We start from the raw sequence: 20,836 nt of genomic DNA on the forward strand, positions 1-20,836 counted from the left end.
GAGAGCGTAGACAGCACCTCCCCCACCGGACCTGTCCATGTCCCATCGATCACTGCTCAGCTTGGCCTGGGGCCACAGCCGCACCTCTGAGTGCTCCAGTGCACAGATGTGGCCAGAGACATCCTGAGCACTAGGGGAGGCCCGCAGGATAGCCCTGTCCCTCTGCGGCCCAGCTGGGAGGTAGCACTGACAAATGGGCTCTCCTTGCAAACAAACGATTACATTCATCATTTTGCTGGGAATAATGGCCCCACATTGCTGCTGACAGCAGGAGATACATGGAGGTTCGCTCCACCTGGGAGGTCCCCTCCCAACCACAGGGACAAAGCCCATTGTCTGCCTGTGGCTGTCTCCACTGGCCTGGGGCAGATGTGAGAGAAGATCTTGGCGGACAGTGTGGCCAGGCAGGTTCTGAGTTCTCTGCTCAGATCTGGTCTGTCTCGGAAGGACGGTGGCGGTGGGGGGCGGGGGTGAGTGGTGGTCTGCTGAGCCATAGAATCCACAAGAGAAAAGAGAGAATTGTGAGTGGCCTGTCCAGGCCGGGCCCATGTCAGGTGCTTAATGGACTTTTTGTGTGTTGGACCTGAGGACCAGGCCACGCTCACCAGTGGAGAGCATTGACGTGGATTCCAGAAGCTTGGATCAGGGCCTTGGCGTGAGTGAGGCCAGGACCTCTGCTAAGGTGAGGCAGGGACAGACATCTCAGGCAGGTAGGGGCAAGGTCATGTCAGAACGGGTCAGGCTGGACAATCGGGACAATGGATGTGGAGGGGTGAGGACTGGCAGGAGGGGTGGTCCGGAAGTGACAGACTCCATTTCTCAGGACATGGAGAAGAAAGAGGAGCCGTGGGGCAGGAGACGGGGAACAGTAGAGAGACAGCCTCTCTCAGCTCCAGGAGAGCTGGCCACTTGGACCAAACCTGGCGTGGCAGCCTTGCATGCGAAAAGACTGACTCCACTTCCACAAGATGTCACCGGCTAGGAACTTCTCGTTAGCAAACACTGTTCCAATGAACCTCATTAGAAAATCAGCTTCTCTCTGTCTTTAAAACCCCTATGATTCAGCCTCACTGGCACCAAAGCCTGAAACATCTGGTGCTTTGGAGGGATCCGTAACCCCTGGGCTAGGAAGAAGGTCGCGGAGGAGGGGGAGAGCACGAGCAGCTGTTCCTACCCTGCTTGGTGCCTACCTCGAGGATGTCGATGATCACATTCTCCTCGGCCTGCCTCGAGCTCCGCACATTCTCCAGCACCAGCGAGTAGCGCACTCCGCGCAGGTCTGACTGGTACAGGTTGTAGGTGTCCACCTGGTTCCACTCCTGTACGGCCACGAACACCTGCTGCTCATCCGTGCTGATGATCTGCAGGTCCTGGGGACCGAAATGCCGTTAGAGGTGGTAGCCTGGAGTGCAGGGGCCACCTCCTCGCTACCCTGGAGACCTGCTGATTGAGGCTGGCATCCTGCTTAGTCATGCTTAGCTCTGTGGTCCTGGATAAGTAACGTCACTTCTATGAACCTCAGTGTCACACCTCCAAGATGAGAGTGATGTCTGGATCTCTTCACACCAGGTTAGGGGGTACCTGGGGGTGCCTCCTCTTCCCCACTCCAACTGGAAACTGTCCTTCTCCTCACAATGAGGAAAGGCTCCCTCGAGTACCCCATATGATCAGAATGAGTGGCGGGTATAGGGTTAGGCTCCTGGGAGCCAAGCAGCCCTTCATTTGCCCAGCACGTGTTGGTGAAACATCTGCCTTTTGGATCTGGTGCCAGCCCTGCCTCTGCTCTGAGCTTGGGAAATGGAGAAGCTGCCTTAGCAATCCGAGCATGGCGCCCCACACAGCATTCAACAGACAAGCTCCACTTGGCTACCCTCCTCTGCACCCAGACCTCAGCAGCATGGGACAAAAGTGCCAGAAGAACAGCAGCCCAGGCAATGGCTTCAGGCCTCAGTTTCCCCCTTGTGGGTCAGGCAGACCTCAACATCTGCTAACAACTGTACAATTCAGAAGAAAGAGAGCCCCATCGTGTGAAAGACAAAGCTGGGCCGACCCTGGTTCCTTGTTTCCCTGTTGTCCAGGCCTGTGTGAACTGCCCAGAGAAGCTGCAACCAGGGCAGCTGCAGCTGAGGAGGCTGTGCCTGGGGACCGAAACACTCCTCACAGCTGAACAGACGTCACTCCACGTCCTCCGTGCCTTTGCTCTCCACCTCTGAAACTCCCCAGCATCTAACACAGGACAGCCAGGCTACATGAGCATAGACAGACACAGGGTGTGGGGTGCCCTCACATGAAGACATACCCGCATCTTCATGCCCTTCTGGGTGTGCTCACTTGGGGGAAGTGATTTTTATTTGTGTCTCTTTGATGACAGGCTCACTGGGCTCCTGAGTGCTGGCACTCAGCCCTTCCCCTCACCCACAGACTGTTCTCTATGCCATGTGTTCAGAAGGGCATTTTCTGAGCTGAGAACGCCAGTGCACCCAGGGGGCTGAGATAGGAGAATCAGGAGTGTGAGGCTAGCTTGGACTACAAAGCATGAACTTTAAAAAATGCAGAGGTGGTGGAGTTTTTCAGAAGAGGGGTTCAGTATGTGAAGCACTTGTCATGTCCCTCACAGTTGGAGGACCTCACAGGTGCAGGATCTGAGCCCTGAGTCTACAGACATACACTTGACACACAGAAATGATGGACTAAGAGGTGTGTGACCCAGGAAGGAGTCAGCGGGGCCCGGTCCTATATGTGAGATTGGTCAGCACAGTGATGGAAATCTGTGGGAATACGCTGGTTAACTGCCGCATGCCCACCTCCAGTCTCTGAGCTGTGGGCAGGAGGTGGGATGTGCCGCTTTTGGCTGCCGGCCATCTCTCTGCCCTCCAAGGAGGTCGTGCCCATCAGTTTGGACTGTGATGGATAAACACATGCACCAGAACTGGGTGCAAAGTGGATCCTTCCTACAAGGCTTGGCAGGGGCAACCATATGGGGAGGGGGATGAGCACAGGGAACCTACACAGCGACTGCAGTAATTCAGGTGACAGTCCCGATCCAAAGCCACTTACATAAGCTGGTTAGACATCCTGGACAAATGCTTCCTATAAGCTATGAAGCAGTGTGGGGCCATCCACAGCGCCCCTCTAGAGAGATCTGGAATTAACACTTCAACATGTTTATGTTCAGGCCTTCTCCCAAGCATGATTCACGCACTCTCCGCGTCTGGTTTATAGCTTGTTCCGAACACCACGTGGGTGTCTCTTCCTCTGCCATGAATGTTATTTATGAACACCACTGCTAATGCCCACATGATAAGCATTTGTGGCCCAGTCGTATTTCACCGAGTCCTGTCCCTGCTCCGGAGGACTGCAACGGGTGTTTCCAAACCCGGGTCTCTCCCTACCTCTTGGCTTGTTTCTGTCCCATAAAATTCTAAGAAGGGAGATTGCCATAGCAGAGGCAGGGACTGTCTCTAGAATGCCTGTTGAATGCTGTCAACCTGTTGCTGTGACTGTCAGATCTGTTCCTTCCACAATAGGCTGCTTATGTCCCTTCCCATGAGCCCAGACTAAGAAGGGTCACACAGAAGCCTCGATGACTATGTGACAAATATTTTGCACCTTCATAAACTTCTATTTACTTTCCTCACTCTTTTCATTTTTAAAGAAGCAGCTAAAAATATCCCTAAACTCCGTTGTTAATAGAAGCACAAAACCTTCACGTGTTTGTCTATGTTGGCGCATGTGGCCTGGAGAGACCTGCAGAAGGGAAACACTAGTTGGTGAATATTTCTTATCACGGGGGATTAGGAGGCTTCAAGAAGACAGGTGCTCATCCCTCCTGCCTGCAAGAGGAGTCCAGTGCTGGCCAGGCTAATGTAGAAGTCCTACAAAGTCACCAAGGGCAGGGTCTCCTTCTGGGCCATCATTCTACTGTCTGGTGACCTGGTGCTTGTCTTCAGGGTCCAGGACAGGGATTGGAGTTCCACCATCACACTGAATGCAAGGCAGCAGGAAGGGGGAAGAGGGTGAGAAGGCTGGACTACCTAAGTCACACAAGGGAGTTTCATTAACATCTCATTGGCTGACTGTGACCATGTGTAGCTGCAGAGGAAGATGGGAAATGCAGCCTTTTCCCTGGGGCGCCGAGCAGCGGCTAGACTATGAGTTTGGCTAATCTAAGACAAAGAGCGGAATGGATACTGAGAACTCCCCAAGAATTTCTCCATATCATTATCTTGAGGCAAGGAGATGGAAAATGGAGGAAGGCCTGGGCAAGAGGACGGAAGTGATGATGTCTGTGAGCCACATCACTCATACGTTTATGCACAGGTTCATATACAAATTAAAACTTGTAAGCTACAACTATAAACTATGTGTAAATTGTAATATACTATAAATATATGGAAAGGTTTTGAGCACATCTTAATAAGCATGATGGCAGAAATTTCTCATGGACCTTCCTATGGAATCTCAGCAGAAAATTTCCATAGACTTTTTTTTTTTTTTACAGTTTTTATGTGTCTGTGTGAATGTGTGTTACTTATGGAAACCAGAAGAGGGAATCAGATCCTCAGAGCCAGGGTTACAGGAGGTTGTGAGATTCCCAACATAGGTGCTGGAAATCGAACTTTTGCCCTCTGCAAAAGCAGCAAGTGCTGTTAACTGCTAAGCCACCTCTCCAGCCACAGCACAGAATATTATGTGAAATTCACAAGGCGCTTGCATGAGCCAGCACCTTCCTCCTATTTTTTCAGTGCTATGGCTACTCTGGCTCCCTGCCTTCGGGTTCAGGGCTTCCGGTAAGAAATATGCAGATTATCTAAGCAGGGAATCCTGTCTAGGATGAGTCACATCTCTCGTGCTGCCTTCCAGACTCCTTTCTCTTTCTTTCTCTTTCTTATCTCTTGATTAGAATACATCTAGGCACATGTTTTTGTCTTAGGACTGGTCAGCCTTGGAGACAGTCACATCCATGCCTTTCATAATTCTGGGAGGTAGGGAGCCACTGTTCCTTAAACCAACCTTTCTGCCCCTGTTCTCTTGTCCTTTCAGGATTCTCGCAGAGCATGTGTTGCTCTGATGACAGTGTCAAGAAGGCCACATACTTGGTTACTTCCTCTGTCTTTTTCTCAGGTTCTCTGCTTCATCCTTTGCCCAAATCTGTTTTGGAGCCTGTTTCATGGACTTCATTGCTATTACTATTCTTATTTCTTTATAATTACAGTTCCAGGGTTTCTATTCAGACACCTTAACAATTCCTATCTCTTCGTGGACATTTCTTTTGTGCATAGTATCCTCCTGCTGTTCTCTGAGCATCGTGAGCCAATTCTATCAGTTCATCCGGCAGGTCGACCAGCTGACCTTTCTCAGGCATGATTTTTAGTTCTGAGCAGATCATGTTTTTCAGTTTCTCTGTGTGCCTTGTGATTTTTGATGACTGAAACTAGAAAGTGTTTGTGTGTGTGTGTGTGTGTGTGTGTGTGTGTGTGTGTTGGACTTTTTAAAGGTCTTACTTTTCAGTTCATGCTGGCCTCAAGTTCACGATCCCCTGCCTCAGCCTCTTGATTGTTAGGATTATAGGCATGTCCCAACATGCCCACCTAAAGCTGGGTATTTGAATGTAAGATACACTCACTGCAAATTCAACAGTCTCTTTTCTACAGAGACAGTCTGGTTTTTTCCTCTGATCTCCAAAGGCTCTGTCTACACTGAGACCCAGACCAGCATGTGTGCTGCATGGTGACTTTATGCCCCTCTCCATACATTTAGATATGCTGGCCCTTGAAAGTTTACCTCCCAAAGAGAAAAAGAGGCAAAGAAAAGGGAGGCAGATGGACTCTGGCCCTGTTTCAGCTGATGGTGGCTATCGACATCAGAACATCGGCCTCAGTGTCTGGAGAGAAAGGCCCATAGCGTCCATCTGGCCACACAGGCTATTGACTAGCTGCTTCAGGAGGGCGCACACATTTACCTGTTGTGAGGTGAGGGCAGACAGGGATTTCACTCCTAGGTTGAAGGCTTAACCTGTCAAAACTGACCTTGCTATACCATCTGATACCTAGATGCTGGAGGCATCAGAACATAGCACAGAGACTTAGAGTAGTCATGAGCCTACATTCTGCAGCTGGGTGTTCCCAAAGCAGGAGGGAAGGAGGGAGCTCTTGGAACCTGGACTGGGCCATCCTTCTTGGCGTCACTCGCTCCTCTATTATGTGTGATATGCATTTTGTTTTACTTTAAATAAATTCATTACAAATACAAGATGGTTTTTTTTCAAGTGAATTTGCATTCACCTCACCCCCATGAATGCTTTTTATGTAATTTGTGGTTCTGTAGATTCTACTCGTGAGCATTTTTTCTCTGCTAGAGAGCGTCGAGGTTTTTAAAACAGACATTACAAGTCAACACCTCAAATGGAGGATGCTGGCTCTTCCTAACAGTTGCCCACCTTTCAGAGAGTTCAGGAGTGGGTAGGTCAAAATGGCAGAATGGCATCTTTTGCCGTAACCTTAGACATGGAATAGGGGAGGCAAGGTACAACATAGAACCAGACCACACTGTGCTGTGCATGATCTAACTCCATGGGGTGGAATTCTGATAGAAGTCGACTAAGATGCTGAAGGTCTGTGTGTTCAGTCCATTTCCTGAAAATATTAGCAGTGAACCCCCCACGGTGTAGGGGGTGCATTTACAGGTACATCCACATGTCTGGACTAGAGACTGTGGCTGAGCAGACTACTCAGCTCAAGGCCCTGCAGCCAGTCTGTTACTGCGGCGATCATGTATCCACCTAGAAAAACCCACCAGACACACTGTCACTCTAAGCAGGAGGCTGGGGAGCCCGTCTCCTGAGTTAGCCAGAAAGTCAATTTGGCCTGTGACAGGGGGTGGGGCAGGCAGGGCGGAAATGGGGGATGGGATTCTCAAGTCGGTGATGCCCTTATGCTGTGCCAGGGACTCTCGTTTTCTTGACATTATTCAGGCCTCTTAAAAAAGAAAAAAAAATGAAGAGAGAAGAGATATCGTGTTGGGGGGAAGTTGGAAGGAGATGTAAATTCACCATAAAACAACAGAATCTGACTAGGAAAATTCGTTTAGTGGGTCTGTGAGTTGCTGATGAGACGCTCTTCTGTGCTGGGTGAGTAGGAGAAAGCAGGGCACAGGTAGAGGGTTCAGGTGCTGGGAGGTCCCAGAGAGCCATACTCAAGATCATAAAAACCATGACTCTGTCCATAGTCTTGTTGTTAGAGACCCCCCCCCCCCAGGTGCTGTCTTCTCTACACAAGGACCAGGGCGCACATCCCTAGAGCTGTGCTGTGACCCCAGCAGACCTAGCAAAGCCCCTCACCACCAGGACACCTGCCTTTGCTGGAACAGAACCATTAGCACTGAACTTGCTTACTCAGCCAGGAATGCAGCTCGTTTAGTGAGCTCGTTAGTTTCTATCTTCTCTATTTTTGAAAAAATGTTGAAGAAAGACCTAATAGGCTTTTCCCTTTGGTTCAGAAGAGTCTGAAGTACTTAAGTCAAATGAGAAAGATAAACAGCTTCTGGTCCTAGAGGCCGTGATCTCCCTGCCTTTCCACACTGCCCTTGACTACGCTTTCTGCCCCAGGTCCTTTGCATATGCTCTGCCTTCTCCTCTAACCACTTTTTTCTTGCTCTTCCCAAAGCTGTTTTATTCCCAAATTTCTCATTCAGATTTTATGTGCCCAGAGGACAGAGCTGCCGCATCTGAGGCTCAGTTGGCTGAAACAGTGGATGGGTAGGCAGGGGCTGAGGAAGCGTGGCCACATCCATTCTTAGTTTCTGTCCCTCTTGACCTTGGGACCCCAAACCCCAGTGTATAAGGCCTCAAAGTCTTTGCATCTGACACAGGGTGGGTATGGGCCACCTCACCTTAGGTAGGGCATACTTGGGTAGCTTCATCAGGACAAAGTTGCTGCGGCGATAGGAGACATAGTATTTGGTTCTGTTTGTTGATGTTGCCTAGGGGAGAAACACAGAGTCAAGGGACAGAACCTCCTGTGGAGCCCCACTCTCAGATGGAAAGCAGGCCACTCAGCCAGTGGCCATGCCCATGGGGGTTCCTCTCCTGCAATGATGACAAAACGTCACTAGACAGACCTCATTTGTGAAGGAAGGGACTCCACAGTCTGGAGGTGTCCAGGCCTCTGTAGAACTGTTATGACCTGGACACACAGAGGTCCTGGGGACTTGGAGGAAGGGTCTCTGTGGCAGAAAGGTTTGAAACCCTTCCCCACAGCAGCAGCTACCCACTGAGGTGGGGAGGACAGCCCCCTGGGACTGCTCCATGGGGTTCTCTAAGAGCACCATCCCGTTTCCACAGAAACTGAGCTCCGAAAGCTGGTGCCACCCTCAGCAAGCCCTGAGCCTTTCTCAGAGCTCGAATCTGAAGCAGTCTGCCTGCACATCAGCTTCGCACCAGACAGCCACATGCACAGAAACCTGCACACCCTGGGACTCGGTGAGACAGAAGACCTCCAATAGGTAAGGGATGCAATGCCTGACAGAGTGTCCCAAAGAAGTTGATGGGCTCATTCCCAGAGCCTGTCTGGTAGATAAGCTGAGGGCCAGAAGCAGAGCCAGGCTTCACCTGTTCTCACTCCCTGGGGAGGCCACTGGGGTACTTTGGTAGAGGATTAGCATACAAGGGTATGGCCACCTCCAGTCTTGCTGGGAACTGATTGTGAAGGCAGCAGAACCTTCCATGAAACATAGTAGGAGATAACTTTATCTCCAAGTCCTTCCTTCCTACCTGCAGGTGCTCGGGACAGGGCAATGCACAGAGGATTTGAAAGGCAGAGCCTTACCTTTGCCTGGTGAGTGGATTAGGGACAGGCACAGAACATTGCACTGTCCTGAGTGCAAAATCGGGGCATGTTAGTAGCCCACACAGCCCCTTTCATGCCATTCCTTCCTCCCAGGGTGACCACACTGTGGCGAGACTCTGACAGGCTGGGGCCAGTTAGGAGCTGGGAAGGCTGGTGTCTCAGTGGGCCCAGCATGGCTGCTTATCTGTGTGGGTGCTCTGATGTCTGGGGAGGGACCATCAGCCCATGACATGGAGCATCAAGCAGAGGCTCAGAGGATGTCTGGTGGCTCATTTGGAGCCAAGCAGTGGCAACTTTGCACCTGACACCTGTGGTCTGGTAAGAATCCCTCCATAACCATCTTCCTCTGTCATCGTCCATCACCTTCACAGAGCATAGCTTCAGAATTGTGGAACCAACAGCATCCCAGCCCAGTCTCAGCCCTGTGACCTCTCCTGCTCTAGGTAAATCCAGAAAGAGATGCCATACTTAAGCACCATTGGTCCCCCACCTATTCCTTATGGGGTAACCTTGCATTTACTCTACCCAGCCTGGTGAGGCTCTGGGTGTGCCCCAAGTATAGCTTGCCAGAGAGGTCCTGAGTCCTGCTGATTCCCAAGTTAGTGCCATTCTACCAGGGCAGACCAAAGATGTGACCATGAGACAAGAGACATGCCAGATGCCAGCTGTCCCTGTTGGAAGGTGATGGTATGTCACCAGGTCTGATGCAAGCCAAGCAGGGAGAAGCAGTGGGTCCCTGGTGGACTACCTTAGTCCCAGCAGGAGAATGCCCAGAGAAGAGGTGGGTTGTGTCTAGTCCTAGGTGCGATGCTTGATAGGACTACTGTGTTTTCTGGGGTTTGGTTTCCTCTCAAGCAACAGAAACCACAACAGAGCAGAAGAGGGAACCAGTGACTACCCAAACAGACAGGTCCTAGAACCCACAGGGACAAATGCAGAACATGGACCACTTGGCACACATGACCACTGGTGATACAGTTAGGGTCAGTAGGCCCAGGGCCTCCTGTCAGGCTGAAAGATGATGGTCCATGCTGAGGGAGGAGTGCCATGGAGACTGGGCAGGGAAGGAGTATGGGAACCTGTCCTCTGGTGACAGGACACTGGGCAGGAGTTTTCTTACAAGAAGCTCTGAGCTTGTCTCACACGGTTCCAGAGGGCAGAGCGGGAACCAGCCCAGCCGTGGGAGCCAAAGAAATGGTCTATCTCTGTAGATGAACTTGGAGATGGGGATGGCCAGTCTTGACTGTTAACTTGATGGAATTTAGGATCACCATGGAAACCAACCCCGGGGCTTGGCTGTGAAAGGTTATCGGGGCTGACTGAGATGAGAAAGCTACCCTATATGTAGGCAGTGCCTTTTCACGGACTGGAGCCGAGGACTGAACAAGGAGGAGAAGATGAGCTAGCACCAGCATCCTCTCTCTGCTCTCTGATTGTGTGTGACCCAGCAGCTGCCTGGGGCTCCTGCACTATACCTCCCCAGCCATGTGCACTGTCTCCCCGGAACTGTGAAGCAGAAGAAACCCTTCATCCTTAGGGTGGTCTTGTCAGCACTTTGCCGAGCACAGAAATAAACAATAAAGATGGTCTGTGCTGTATAAGGTAATCAAGAAGCCTTCCCGCAAGCATTCACTAACTTCCCAACTGGCCCGAGATATATATTAGGGGGTACTGCAGCAGAGTCTTGGTCATGGCGGAGTAGAGCACCCAGGATAAGACCCAAAGCGTGCGAGGCACCAAGAGAAATATGTATACTTGGATTTGCGGGCCCCAGATGGTAGCAAGAGGCCTGGTGAGCAGCAGAGGGAGGAGTCAGGAACAATCTTGAGTCAAGGTCCTAACAAGCCTGGGGGCCTTTGTTAGATGCTGCAGCCACAGTACAGGCACAAAGTTGCTGAGCCCTTCTAAGTGGCCTTAGGGAGTGAAGTGCTGTTTTATTGCCTCTTCTGATGGCAGAGGCTCCTGCTCTGTCACCTCGCAGCACTGGGAGCACTCACCCACCAGCACCGGGAGCACTCACCTTCAGAAAGATGTACTCATCCTGCACAGTCAGGGAGCCACGGTCGATGGGGCCAGCAAAGGGTGTTGTGGGGGGCTGAGCGGAGCAGTTGTGGACCAGGCAGGTTAAATACCGACAGCCTGCAGGAGACAGAGCAGCCAGGACATGCAGACCCCACTGAGGGCAGCAGAGACACGGGAGCAGCGAGGCCTCCGGGGCTCTGACTGCTTTGTAATGCCAGCAACTTGACTTGGTCTGAGGCTTCACTCTTTAAAGGGCCTCGCCTGCCAGGATGCCCGCCTGCCCAGCGGGGCTAGGGGCCACTAAAGATCTCTTTAGCTCCCAGAGAGACATTACCCAAAGGAAGGGTCAACCAAACTGTTCAGGAACCTCAGTAGGCCCCACAGCCATGTCCCACCCTCTCACAAACCTGGGGAAAAGTAGGTGGTTCTCAGCCTTCGTTCCCCTAAAGTTCCTATCTGCCCTCACAAGTTCTGGTACAGCACTTGGGTTCTGTGAGGAAGTTACTGTCTCCAACCTGAGAGGTGTTTCTGGGGCCAGTGGAAACAGACACACTGAGGACATTCTGCTCATGTGAGCCCTGGATTGTTTGCTCATGCTCAGTCACTCTTCACTCACATATTCATCCATCTGTCCGTCCATCCATCCATCTGTTCATCCATCCATCATCCATCCATCATCCGTCCATCCATCTGTCATCTATCCGTCCATCCATCCGTCATCTATCCGTCCATCCATCCATCCATCATCCATCCGTCATCCATCCGTCCATCCATCCGTCATCCATCATCCGTCCATCCATCTGTCATCTATCCGTCCATCCATCCGTCATCCATCCGTCATCCATCCGTCCATCCATCCGTCATCCATCCATCCATCCATGCACCCATCCACCCATCCATCCATCCATCCATCCATCCATCCATCCATCCATCTGTCAGTCTGTCCGTCCATCCATCCATGCATCTATCCATCCATCCATCTATCCATCCATGCACCCATCCATCCATCCATCCATCCATCCATTCATCTGTCAGTCTGTCTGTCTGTCCGTCCATCCATCCATGCATCCATCCATGCATCCATCCATCCATCCATCCATCCATCCATCCATCCATCCATCTGACTGTCTGTCCATCCGTCCATTCATATACTCTCACTCTTCAGTCATTCATCTGCTCACTCACTCTTCACTCACATATTCATTCATCCACCCACTCATCCATCCATCTGTCTGTCAGTCTGTCTGTCCATCCGTCCATCCATCCATGCATCCATCTATTCATCCATCCATAGACTCTTACTTACTCTTCAGTCATTCATCCTCTCACTGACTCATTCATTCACTTACTCTCCCTCTCATTCATGCGCTATTCATGAGGAAACCACCTGGAGGAAGGTTCTAAGCAGTGAGTGACTGTCATGGAGGACTGGCTCTTGGGAGCAGTTACAACTGCTGCTCTGGAGAGAGGCAGATATATGGATGAGGCCCTTACTCGATGGCGAGGGCCGTGAGCATCATTCTGCCCATCCCACAGGCAGAATGCCTACACAGGGGTGTACTCAGGGTGTCTGGCTTCATTCCACAGCTATGCTGGAGACACTGAGGAGAGTCAGTCGGCACTCAGCCTCAAGGAGCTCTGAGGCCAGGAGAACATACAGGAAAGCTGGGTGTTAGTGTGCTGTGGGGTCCTGAGGAGTAACTGGCAGAAAGGTGATCTGGGGGTGATGAGAAAATCCCTGTGACGGATAAAGGGGGGCAGGCAGTGCCGGCCAGCTAACAGGAGTGTGGTGAGCTTGGAGCAGGGTCCTCTGGAAGGCCTGTCTGGCTAGCGAATAATGGAGACACCGGTTAGGAGCTTGGACCTTGGGACTCTGAATGCACTTTTGAATGGTCAGGCTTTGAAGACAGCTCCAGGAGGGCTCTAGGCAGGGGGCTGGTGGGTGTGAGGTCTTCAGGAGCTGGTGAGGGTCCCACTCATGTGCCGGGTTGATCCAGGGGCTCCTGATGCAGAGTTCAGGCTCTGCACACAGGCTCTGTTTCCTCTAGGATGGAGGCTACATGAAGAACTGAACAGCCCCAATCCAGGACTCAGCTAATCTTCCCCCGTGGGACACAGCACCTCCTGACCCTCAACCAGGCCTGTTGTCACGAGGAGCCTGCGGGAGTCACCTCTGTACAGCCCTGTCTGAACTGTGTGTCCTAAGACCTGCCATCCCAACGGCTTCCTCTCTGGGTTTTGTTCCCTGCTTACCAAAACAGTAACTGCCGTAACATGTGGTCCCACCCTTGGAGGTATGGAGCCCCGACTGATAACTTCTAAGTGGCACATGTCATCATCTGGCAGCAGCTGCCTGCACAGACAACTAACGCGTGTGACCCCAGTGTTTGCCACTACAAGTGTGTCAACCCACTTCCTTTCCTCCTTCCTTCTTTACAGGCAGGAAGAGCAAATTTAACTACCTAGGACCCACAGGGCTCTCCCTGGTTGGTGCCTGGGAACTGCATAGGACTACCAGGAAGGACAATGACCTCTGCCGCCTTCACAACACAAGAGGCTAACATGCATACACAAGTGGGTGGATTGCTCAGTGTGAGGGCTGTAAGAGACAGGAAACTACAGGCTGGGTCACCCCAGCCCTGCCTGCGGGAGGGGAGCAACAGAGACCCTGAGCCAACTCAGCTCTCAGCCAGGCTGGGTGGGGCCATGCAGTAGGAAACACTCAATGCTCGGGAGCCAGAACAAATTGCCCTTTTAATAGACTTTCCACAGAGCAGGGCTCCTCCGCTTCAATTCATCCCCAGCGGGAAAGAAGCGTGCTTCTCATAATGACACATCAGAAAATAGTGAGGTTGGTCCACAGGGCTGCCCAGTGAGAATGTGCCAGTGAACAAGGGCCAGGCTGAGCAGTGCCCTTGGACATGGACGCTCAGGGACACCTGAGAGTGACCACCTTCCACTTACCTCCACTGAGGTCCTGTGCTTCCATGTGGACCAGATTGGGGTCGGCGTCCACCCCAGACACAGCCCTGGAAAAGAATTGGCCAAGGGTAACATCAGAAAAAGGGTGGCTAAAACCCTTCTCTTGGGGTTCCACTGACCATATGTCCTCCCTTGGTCTAAGAAGACACAGCCCTCCCCACTAGACGTAGAAGCTCCAACAGGAGCCTGGATTAAACTGGATAAAGCTTGGTGAAGGTGGCACCTGCTTGTTCAAGGAACTGTTTGTAAGACTCATCTCCTCCCCCAGGGTCTCCCCGCAAACTGAGGCACAGGCTGGGACCTCTGGCCTAAATCTGCACAGAGGAAAACTTAGGGGTACATAGAGACATGCCACGGTCACAGAACCCTAACAGGTTCACTGGGATTCCAACTAGGACCCAGATCTGAGCGGCTGCCTCTTCTTTACCTGCCCATCACATGGGATTCTGGGAAAAACCTTCATAAGACCCCTGCTAACTCACACCAGACTCCCCTAAGTCATGGTTGAGTCTTGCATCTCACAGGCCGGGGACTGTGTAACTTGACCAAGGCACTGGCTAGGGTGGCCTGAGGCTCACACCAGGTCTGTCTGACCCAGAAGTCATGCTCCTCTCAGAGCCTATGTGTCCGTGCTCCTAAGGTCCATGTCCTAGGACACTATTGAAAAGCCTGTGCCAATCCTGAGAAAGGCAGCCACAGGACATCCAGAGAAGTCCCACAGCACCTCCAGGAGCCAGTGGAACCCCTGACTCTGACAGCACCGTCCCAGGCCTTGGGGACAGAGATCAATAAGACATGAGGACTAAGGGTCAGGAAGCTCAGGCTGGGACCTTTCCCCGGCAGCGCCATCCCCTCTTTCAGACCTCCAGATGAGCTCATTTGTAAAGGAGGGCAAGAGAAAAGAAAGGGAAAAGGAGAGGAGGGGATGGGGGGAAGAAGAGAGAAGGAGAAGGGCAACATATACACATGGGCAGGAATTTCTCTTCCTGGGGCAGAGGCATTGGGGACCCAGGTAATAGCTGCATACACTGGCTGGTCTTGGGAGCAGGGGACAGCCGTTTAAATACTCATCCACCCACTTACGTCTTAGTCCACATTTGCCCTCATTCACCCATGCGTTCACTCACCCACCCATTCATTTGCTCACACATAACAAGGCATCGGCCAGTGTCTGCTTCTGTGGTTTTTACTCCAAGGCTGCTGACCACTGAGGGGAGGCAACAGCCCCAGCACAGGCACCTTGCTGTGCCCTCCTCAGGGTCTCCTTAAGGAGCCAGTGTGCTGTGGAGCTTCAACACTGCTAATGACTCAGGCCTGTGACAGAGCAGAAGTCCTGGTGCTTTCTGCTGTCAATCCAAGGACAAAGCTGTCAAAACAGCAGTATCTGTTCCGTAAAACAGGGGCCGTCCCTCGTCTGCCACCACATTCCAGAAGGGATCCAACCAGCTTCACCGCCAAACATCCTATGTTTCTCCCACACATCAGGCACAGCCCCATGTCACAGGAGAAGCTTGTGGGCAGAGCCAGTGTGGCTTGTCTAAGATAATAGTAGTTTGAATGCTAGCCCATTCTTCCTGCATCCCAGGGCTGGTTTTTCAAGCCAGAGAGTTTCCATGAGCCAGGCTGGGACACTCCTCAGTCTGGCTTAGGACAGGGAGCAATGCTACAGTCTCCCTTGGGTCTTCATGCCCACGGAGGTCAGAAATCACCTTCCTGACCTTAGTCCCCATATCCTGGGACTGACTCCACAGGTGGTTTCTGCTCCTGACAGAGGAGTTGGACCTGTGACTGACAACAGACCTCTGTTACTACAGTGGGCTGCTGCAGAGGGACAACCATCACTTCCTCCCAGGAGGAGAGGTTACAGATGCCAGAACCCAGTGTTCAGAACCAACTTCCAGTACATGGGAACTGAATCCTTGTGAGGACAGCATGGAGTCACAAGAGGGTGGCTAGAAGCCATTTTCACCATGCATCCCCATTGGAGACAGGACTCTGGCCTGGCTGGGAGGCCAGTACAAAGTTTTGTGTCCATTTGCACTAAGACAGAAAGGACATGGAAGTACATGTATGTATGTACATGTGTGTGCATTCAAGACAAAGCCCATGAAGGTAGGTGTATGTCTAGAATGGGAATCATGGTCACAGCTGGGTATGGTGTCGGCTCTGGGCCAGATGCCCTAGTTTCCTGCCCCTTCTTAACTGCCTGGGACCCTATGCAGGTGCCTATTCTCTATGGTCTTGCTTGAACAGCCAGCATGTGCTTCCTGAGCTTCAGAGTGGCCTGACTGGGGGGGGGGGGGGAGGGCTGGAATGCTGCCCAAGTCCCTGAAAGGGCTCCCAGAAGGTCATGCAAATGGGGAGCCAGCATCATATAGTTTTTGTCTGAGACCTGAGGTCCATTCCACCTTCATTCACCCTCTCCCCTGCTTCATCCCTCAAAGGCTTCTGGGTCTTTGGCTCCTGGCAGGGTTGAATATTGTGATATCATGGGCCAGAGGAGTGAGTCCCATGGAATTAGTGGGGGAGGAGAGTGAGCCTAGGCAGACAGGGCCTGAGCATCTCTGGAGCATGCAAAGTTGACACAGGGCACCTTTCAGGAGTAGATGGGGTTGAGTTGGTGAGGAATTGAGAGCAGGGCAGCCAAGAGGGTTGAGCTACCTCGAGCTGTACTGTGCCAGGATTCCCATGTTTTACCTCTTCCAAGTAGGACAAGGTAGGCTCTAAACATCTCAAAGCCAACAGGGAACAAGGCCTAAATAATGGTGAGCCTTGGGCAGCCCCAGGAGCACCCAGAGGAGGCTAGAGTTCCCCTGGGGTCTTAAACTCCCATGGAAAGGGATCTCACCAGAACACGTGATCCTTGGTCACCCGTTCCTGTAGAAGTGTCCACTTCTTCCCCAGGTCAGACGACACATACAGCTGTAGGGCAGACAAAAGAGAGACAGAGCTGAGCTTTGGCAGGGAGGTCTGAGTGACAGCGATCTGCTTCAAGGCTTCCCCAAGGGATGTCACCCTTGTCCTGCAGGCACAGATTTGCAGGCCAACCACCAAGGGCTGAAACCAAAGAGGGGGCTCCATGTGGAGGTCTTCTCACTTAGGTTGGCTGGTAGGTGAATTCTTGGGGTGTCTAACAGCAGCTGGACAAACAGCAAACACCCAAGGGTCCCCAGGGTGGGTTCCCTTTCCCTTTCCAGCCTGGGTTGGCACACGCAGTCTGGCACATTCCTGTGGGACCCTGCCTCTTCTTTTCCTCTTCTAGCTCTTCTCAGGACTTCCCTGAGTACAACTTCCTCCGTGGGACACTGCTGCACAGACCTTGGTGACCCTATTGGACAAGGAGCGCTGCTGTCTGCAGGCAGCCAAGTAAGAGGCTATTGGTTGAGGGTTACAGGGCATAGCCAGTGTGGGCTGTGACTTAATTCTCTCAGGCAGGGTCAGGGGGAAGTTTTGAGTAGCGTGACATTGACTTCTTGCGGGCCAGGTCCTCTGCCTGTTAGGATGGGGCAGTGGGAAGGACCTGATGGAGACAGACTGGCTTTCTCTCCCGTCAGTCCCACTCGAAGCTGGCCAGCTTAGGTACCCAGCTGTAGAACATAAAACCCAGGCATGCATTTGCTACATGAGAGACATGGTGAACCCCAACATACACCTCCCTCATTCTCCTATGTCCCTGGCCCTGCAATCTCATGTCTTTATTGAATGGTATTTATGACAAGTCTTCACATATTGAGAGAGTAGGCATGGATGTAGCAAGTCCGTCACTACTGTCCCCAGGGCACCTTTCACTTGCATTATTTCATGGGTTTTGTGGGTGTCTCATAACTGTGCCCTTCCTCTGTTCCTGGAAACATGCAGACACTGGCAGCCCCTTTAGTCCCACGTAATTCTGCATGTGGAAACCTGTCTCCATCTGAATTAGGTTCAGAGCCATGTGGTATTATCTGTTACTTTTAGCTGATGAGGGAGGTTGGATAGGAAGGAAATTCCTGCCTGTGGCTCTTCTCCCTGTGCCTGTGTGGTGCTTGGTTTCTTCACCCACCAAACATCACCCTTGGCAGTGACATTCTGAAGGGGAGCCTGTGGTTCCAGGCACTGTCAGAGCCCTTCATTCACAGCTGCAGGATCATGCCTGTGCTCCAGGCTCTTCTAAGCTTCAGTTTCCTGTTTTAAAAACTACTCCATATTCCTGCCTTAAAGACGTGTGGTGGGATGTCTCAGTCACCTCACAAAGTGGTAGCATCTGGACAATGCGCAGTGGAAGCCCCTCAGCTCCGAACAGTGCACTGGGAATTGGGCTGGGGTTTAGAGCCCCAGCTTCAGGCTCACCTCCTTCCACTCCTTTTCCAATCTCCCTGTAGCCTTGGTTGCCTGGGGCACTCACTCGCCTTGCTCACCTTCTGCACCACTGCCAAATGCATCCTTGTCTTCCAGGTACGCCAGTGAGTTTTCTGAATGAATGAGCACATTTGGCCGTGGGGCAAGGGCTAGCTAGAAAGGGCAAGAGATTAAGTATTTCTGGCTTGGTGGGCTGAGTGGTCTCTATGGGAATGCTCACCTCTGCCTTTTGAGCAGAAACTGAGAGAGTGCAAGCTAGACACAGAAGCATGGCTGGATGCCAAACAGCTTAGCAGGTAGCTGGACATTATGCTAGGACACCTGTTCTGTTTCACATGATAAGAAAGCATTGCCTTCCACTTGTAAAAGGACTTTAAAAACGGGAGTTTTCTTCCCTAGGATGACTGAAGGCCAGGCAAGGTCCTCTTGTGCCCTGTGAAGCCCCTGGACCCTGGCCTGGCATGACCTAAGGCTAGACAACTACCAAGGCACATGACTCACTGTAGCTGCGATCTATATCAAACACTGTCTCACTGAAAGCCCACACGGACATAACTCAAGCCCACACAGACGACACACACCCTCATGCACATACATACTCACCAACACAACCATTAGATTAACAGTTTTTCTATTTTTACAATATGAGAAAACTAAGGCTGAGAGAGGTAAGTACATCGATCTGTTTAACACAGCATTCACACAGAGCAGCAATCCCCATCTCACAGACCCGAGTTCACAGTACTATGTCAGTGGTGAAGCAGTGTCCCTAGGAAGGATGGCTGGTCCTCTATGGTCCTCTCTCTGGGTCATCTGACTGACTGGGAGCAGCCCCTTTCCATCTCATGACTCAGTAGACCCATCTTCCAATTGGTAGAGTATTGTTCACAGCCAGAGCCAGTCAGTCAAGAATACAAGTGTTTAGGGGCCTGGTGACAAAGTTTCCACATAAATGAGTGGCATTATCATTGTTATCACCACCAATGTGCTTGTGTTTATGATGCTCATCCCAGAGTTTTATGGAGCCTTCTAGTTCATTCTCAAGGGGGGCAGTGATTTTACTATCTGCCATCAATTGCTGCAGAAACAGAACACTTCTGCTTAATAAAAGATAAACGTTGAAAATAAACAATAACAAACATTGGAGGGACACCCTAGTTCCTGTAGCTAAAGTCAGCTCCAGAGGGTATATCTCAGGAGAGTGGTGGAATGTGCTTTTACGGCATTGCTGCCCTGAGAAGGTGAGAAAGTGCAGCCAAGGCAAGGAGAAGATGACATCAGGGAAGGTGTATCCTAGAGGTGCACATCAGTGTCTTTCATATGAGGCCAGTGGGGCAGCAGCTCTGCCCTGGGCTGCGAGGGCATCACTGTTAAAGATCCTCAGTTTTCATCCCTTATTCCTCCGAATGCCTTGTTGTTTTCAGAAGTGGGGACACAATGCCTGCCATTGCACTGACTCCCTTGCAGCTAGACTGCTGGGTTGGAGGAGGAATGAACTCACAGGATTAAGAAAGCCAAAGCAAGATGAGACATTTTCCTTCCTTTTTTGGGGTACTTCTGCTATCCAGCATGTTCCAGAGGGCATGCTTAACTCTGGGGTGCAGAGGCAAATGTCCACTCTGCTTTTACATAGTTGCTGGGGATCTGAACGCAGGTCGCCATGCTTGTACAGAAAGCACTTTGCAGACTGAGCCATTTCCCCAGACTCAGAACATGTTCTTGACTGGAAGAGGGAAAAAAGTAAGGGAAAGCAAAGCAAAACAAACAACGTGAATCTGACCTTATCTTACAAGCTATTAACCACAGCTCTGCCAGTGAGCAGGTCCACAGCTCACACCCAGGGAGATGAGGCTCTGGGTGATGAGTAGTCCCCAGAGAGCTGGGAAGGAGGGCCTCCTGGTCCTAAAGCCTTGGGAGCACCCTAAGACTTGGAAGGAATATATATTGGGTGTTAGCCAGGAAGCTTGGCCAGACTGTAGTAAGGCCTTAGATTGTGTCCCAATTTATGATAGTGAGAAAGGAAACCCCAAGTGAGACAGAGCCTTTGTCAGAGCAAGGGCAGACACCCGGGAAGAGGACAGAGGTAGGAGAGGAGAAGGGGGAAAGGTGGGGGAATGGCAGAGCAAGGGAAAAGTCAGGCAGTGAAAAACTTAATCCTGGACTTGTTGCATGACTCTGTCTGTTCAAAGTTGAAACTGTGTTCTGTCCCGCTCATGTGGTGAGAACAGCATGCTCCCCAGATAAGAGTCATATGGAACCTGCACCCTAGTAGTCAGAAACCACATCCAGAGGATTCCAGAAAAACCTGGCAGAGTCCCAGCTACCTGAAGACCCAGGACCAATTCCCAGTGCACTGCTCTGATCCAGGGCCTTTGCAATGCCCATCTCTCAACACGGTGTCCAGATGCCTGACTAACAGCAAGTTTGTAGAGTCAGAGTTGGCACGAGTCTACTACACACTCAGCTTCTTGAGCATCTGAGAGAACTGACCAAGCCCCCCCCACTCCCCAAACTCAAGATGGCCATTACTTTCTAATTTCCCCAAATCTCTCATTCCTTTTATAACAGCAATTAAACCTTTTTCCTCTCCTTTCTTTCCTTGTCATCACAGAAAGAGCCAAGGAAAATAACCAAGGTTTCAGCTCCAT

The 20,836-nt window shown here is 51.4% G+C and overlaps 1 protein-coding gene across 1 annotated transcript in view; it reads right to left on the reverse strand.

Moving 5' to 3' along the window:
- Sorcs2 (sortilin related VPS10 domain containing receptor 2) overlaps positions 1-20,836 on the reverse strand; it is a 379,314-nt gene that overhangs the window by 37,591 nt on the left and 320,887 nt on the right. The window contains exons 5-9 of the mRNA XM_041636558.1: positions 16,699-16,772; positions 13,833-13,897; positions 10,867-10,985; positions 7,891-7,980; positions 1,191-1,370 (exon numbers count right to left, since the gene is read on the reverse strand). Coding sequence (XP_041492492.1) covers positions 1,191-1,370; positions 7,891-7,980; positions 10,867-10,985; positions 13,833-13,897; positions 16,699-16,772 — 528 coding nt within the window. The remainder of the gene's footprint in view (positions 1-1,190; positions 1,371-7,890; positions 7,981-10,866; positions 10,986-13,832; positions 13,898-16,698; positions 16,773-20,836) is intronic.

The sequence above is a fragment of the Microtus oregoni genome, unplaced genomic scaffold, assembly GCF_018167655.1.
Source record: "Microtus oregoni isolate MIOR12 unplaced genomic scaffold, Mior012 000049F_ref0000343, whole genome shotgun sequence".
Lineage (NCBI taxonomy): Eukaryota > Metazoa > Chordata > Mammalia > Rodentia > Cricetidae > Microtus > Microtus oregoni.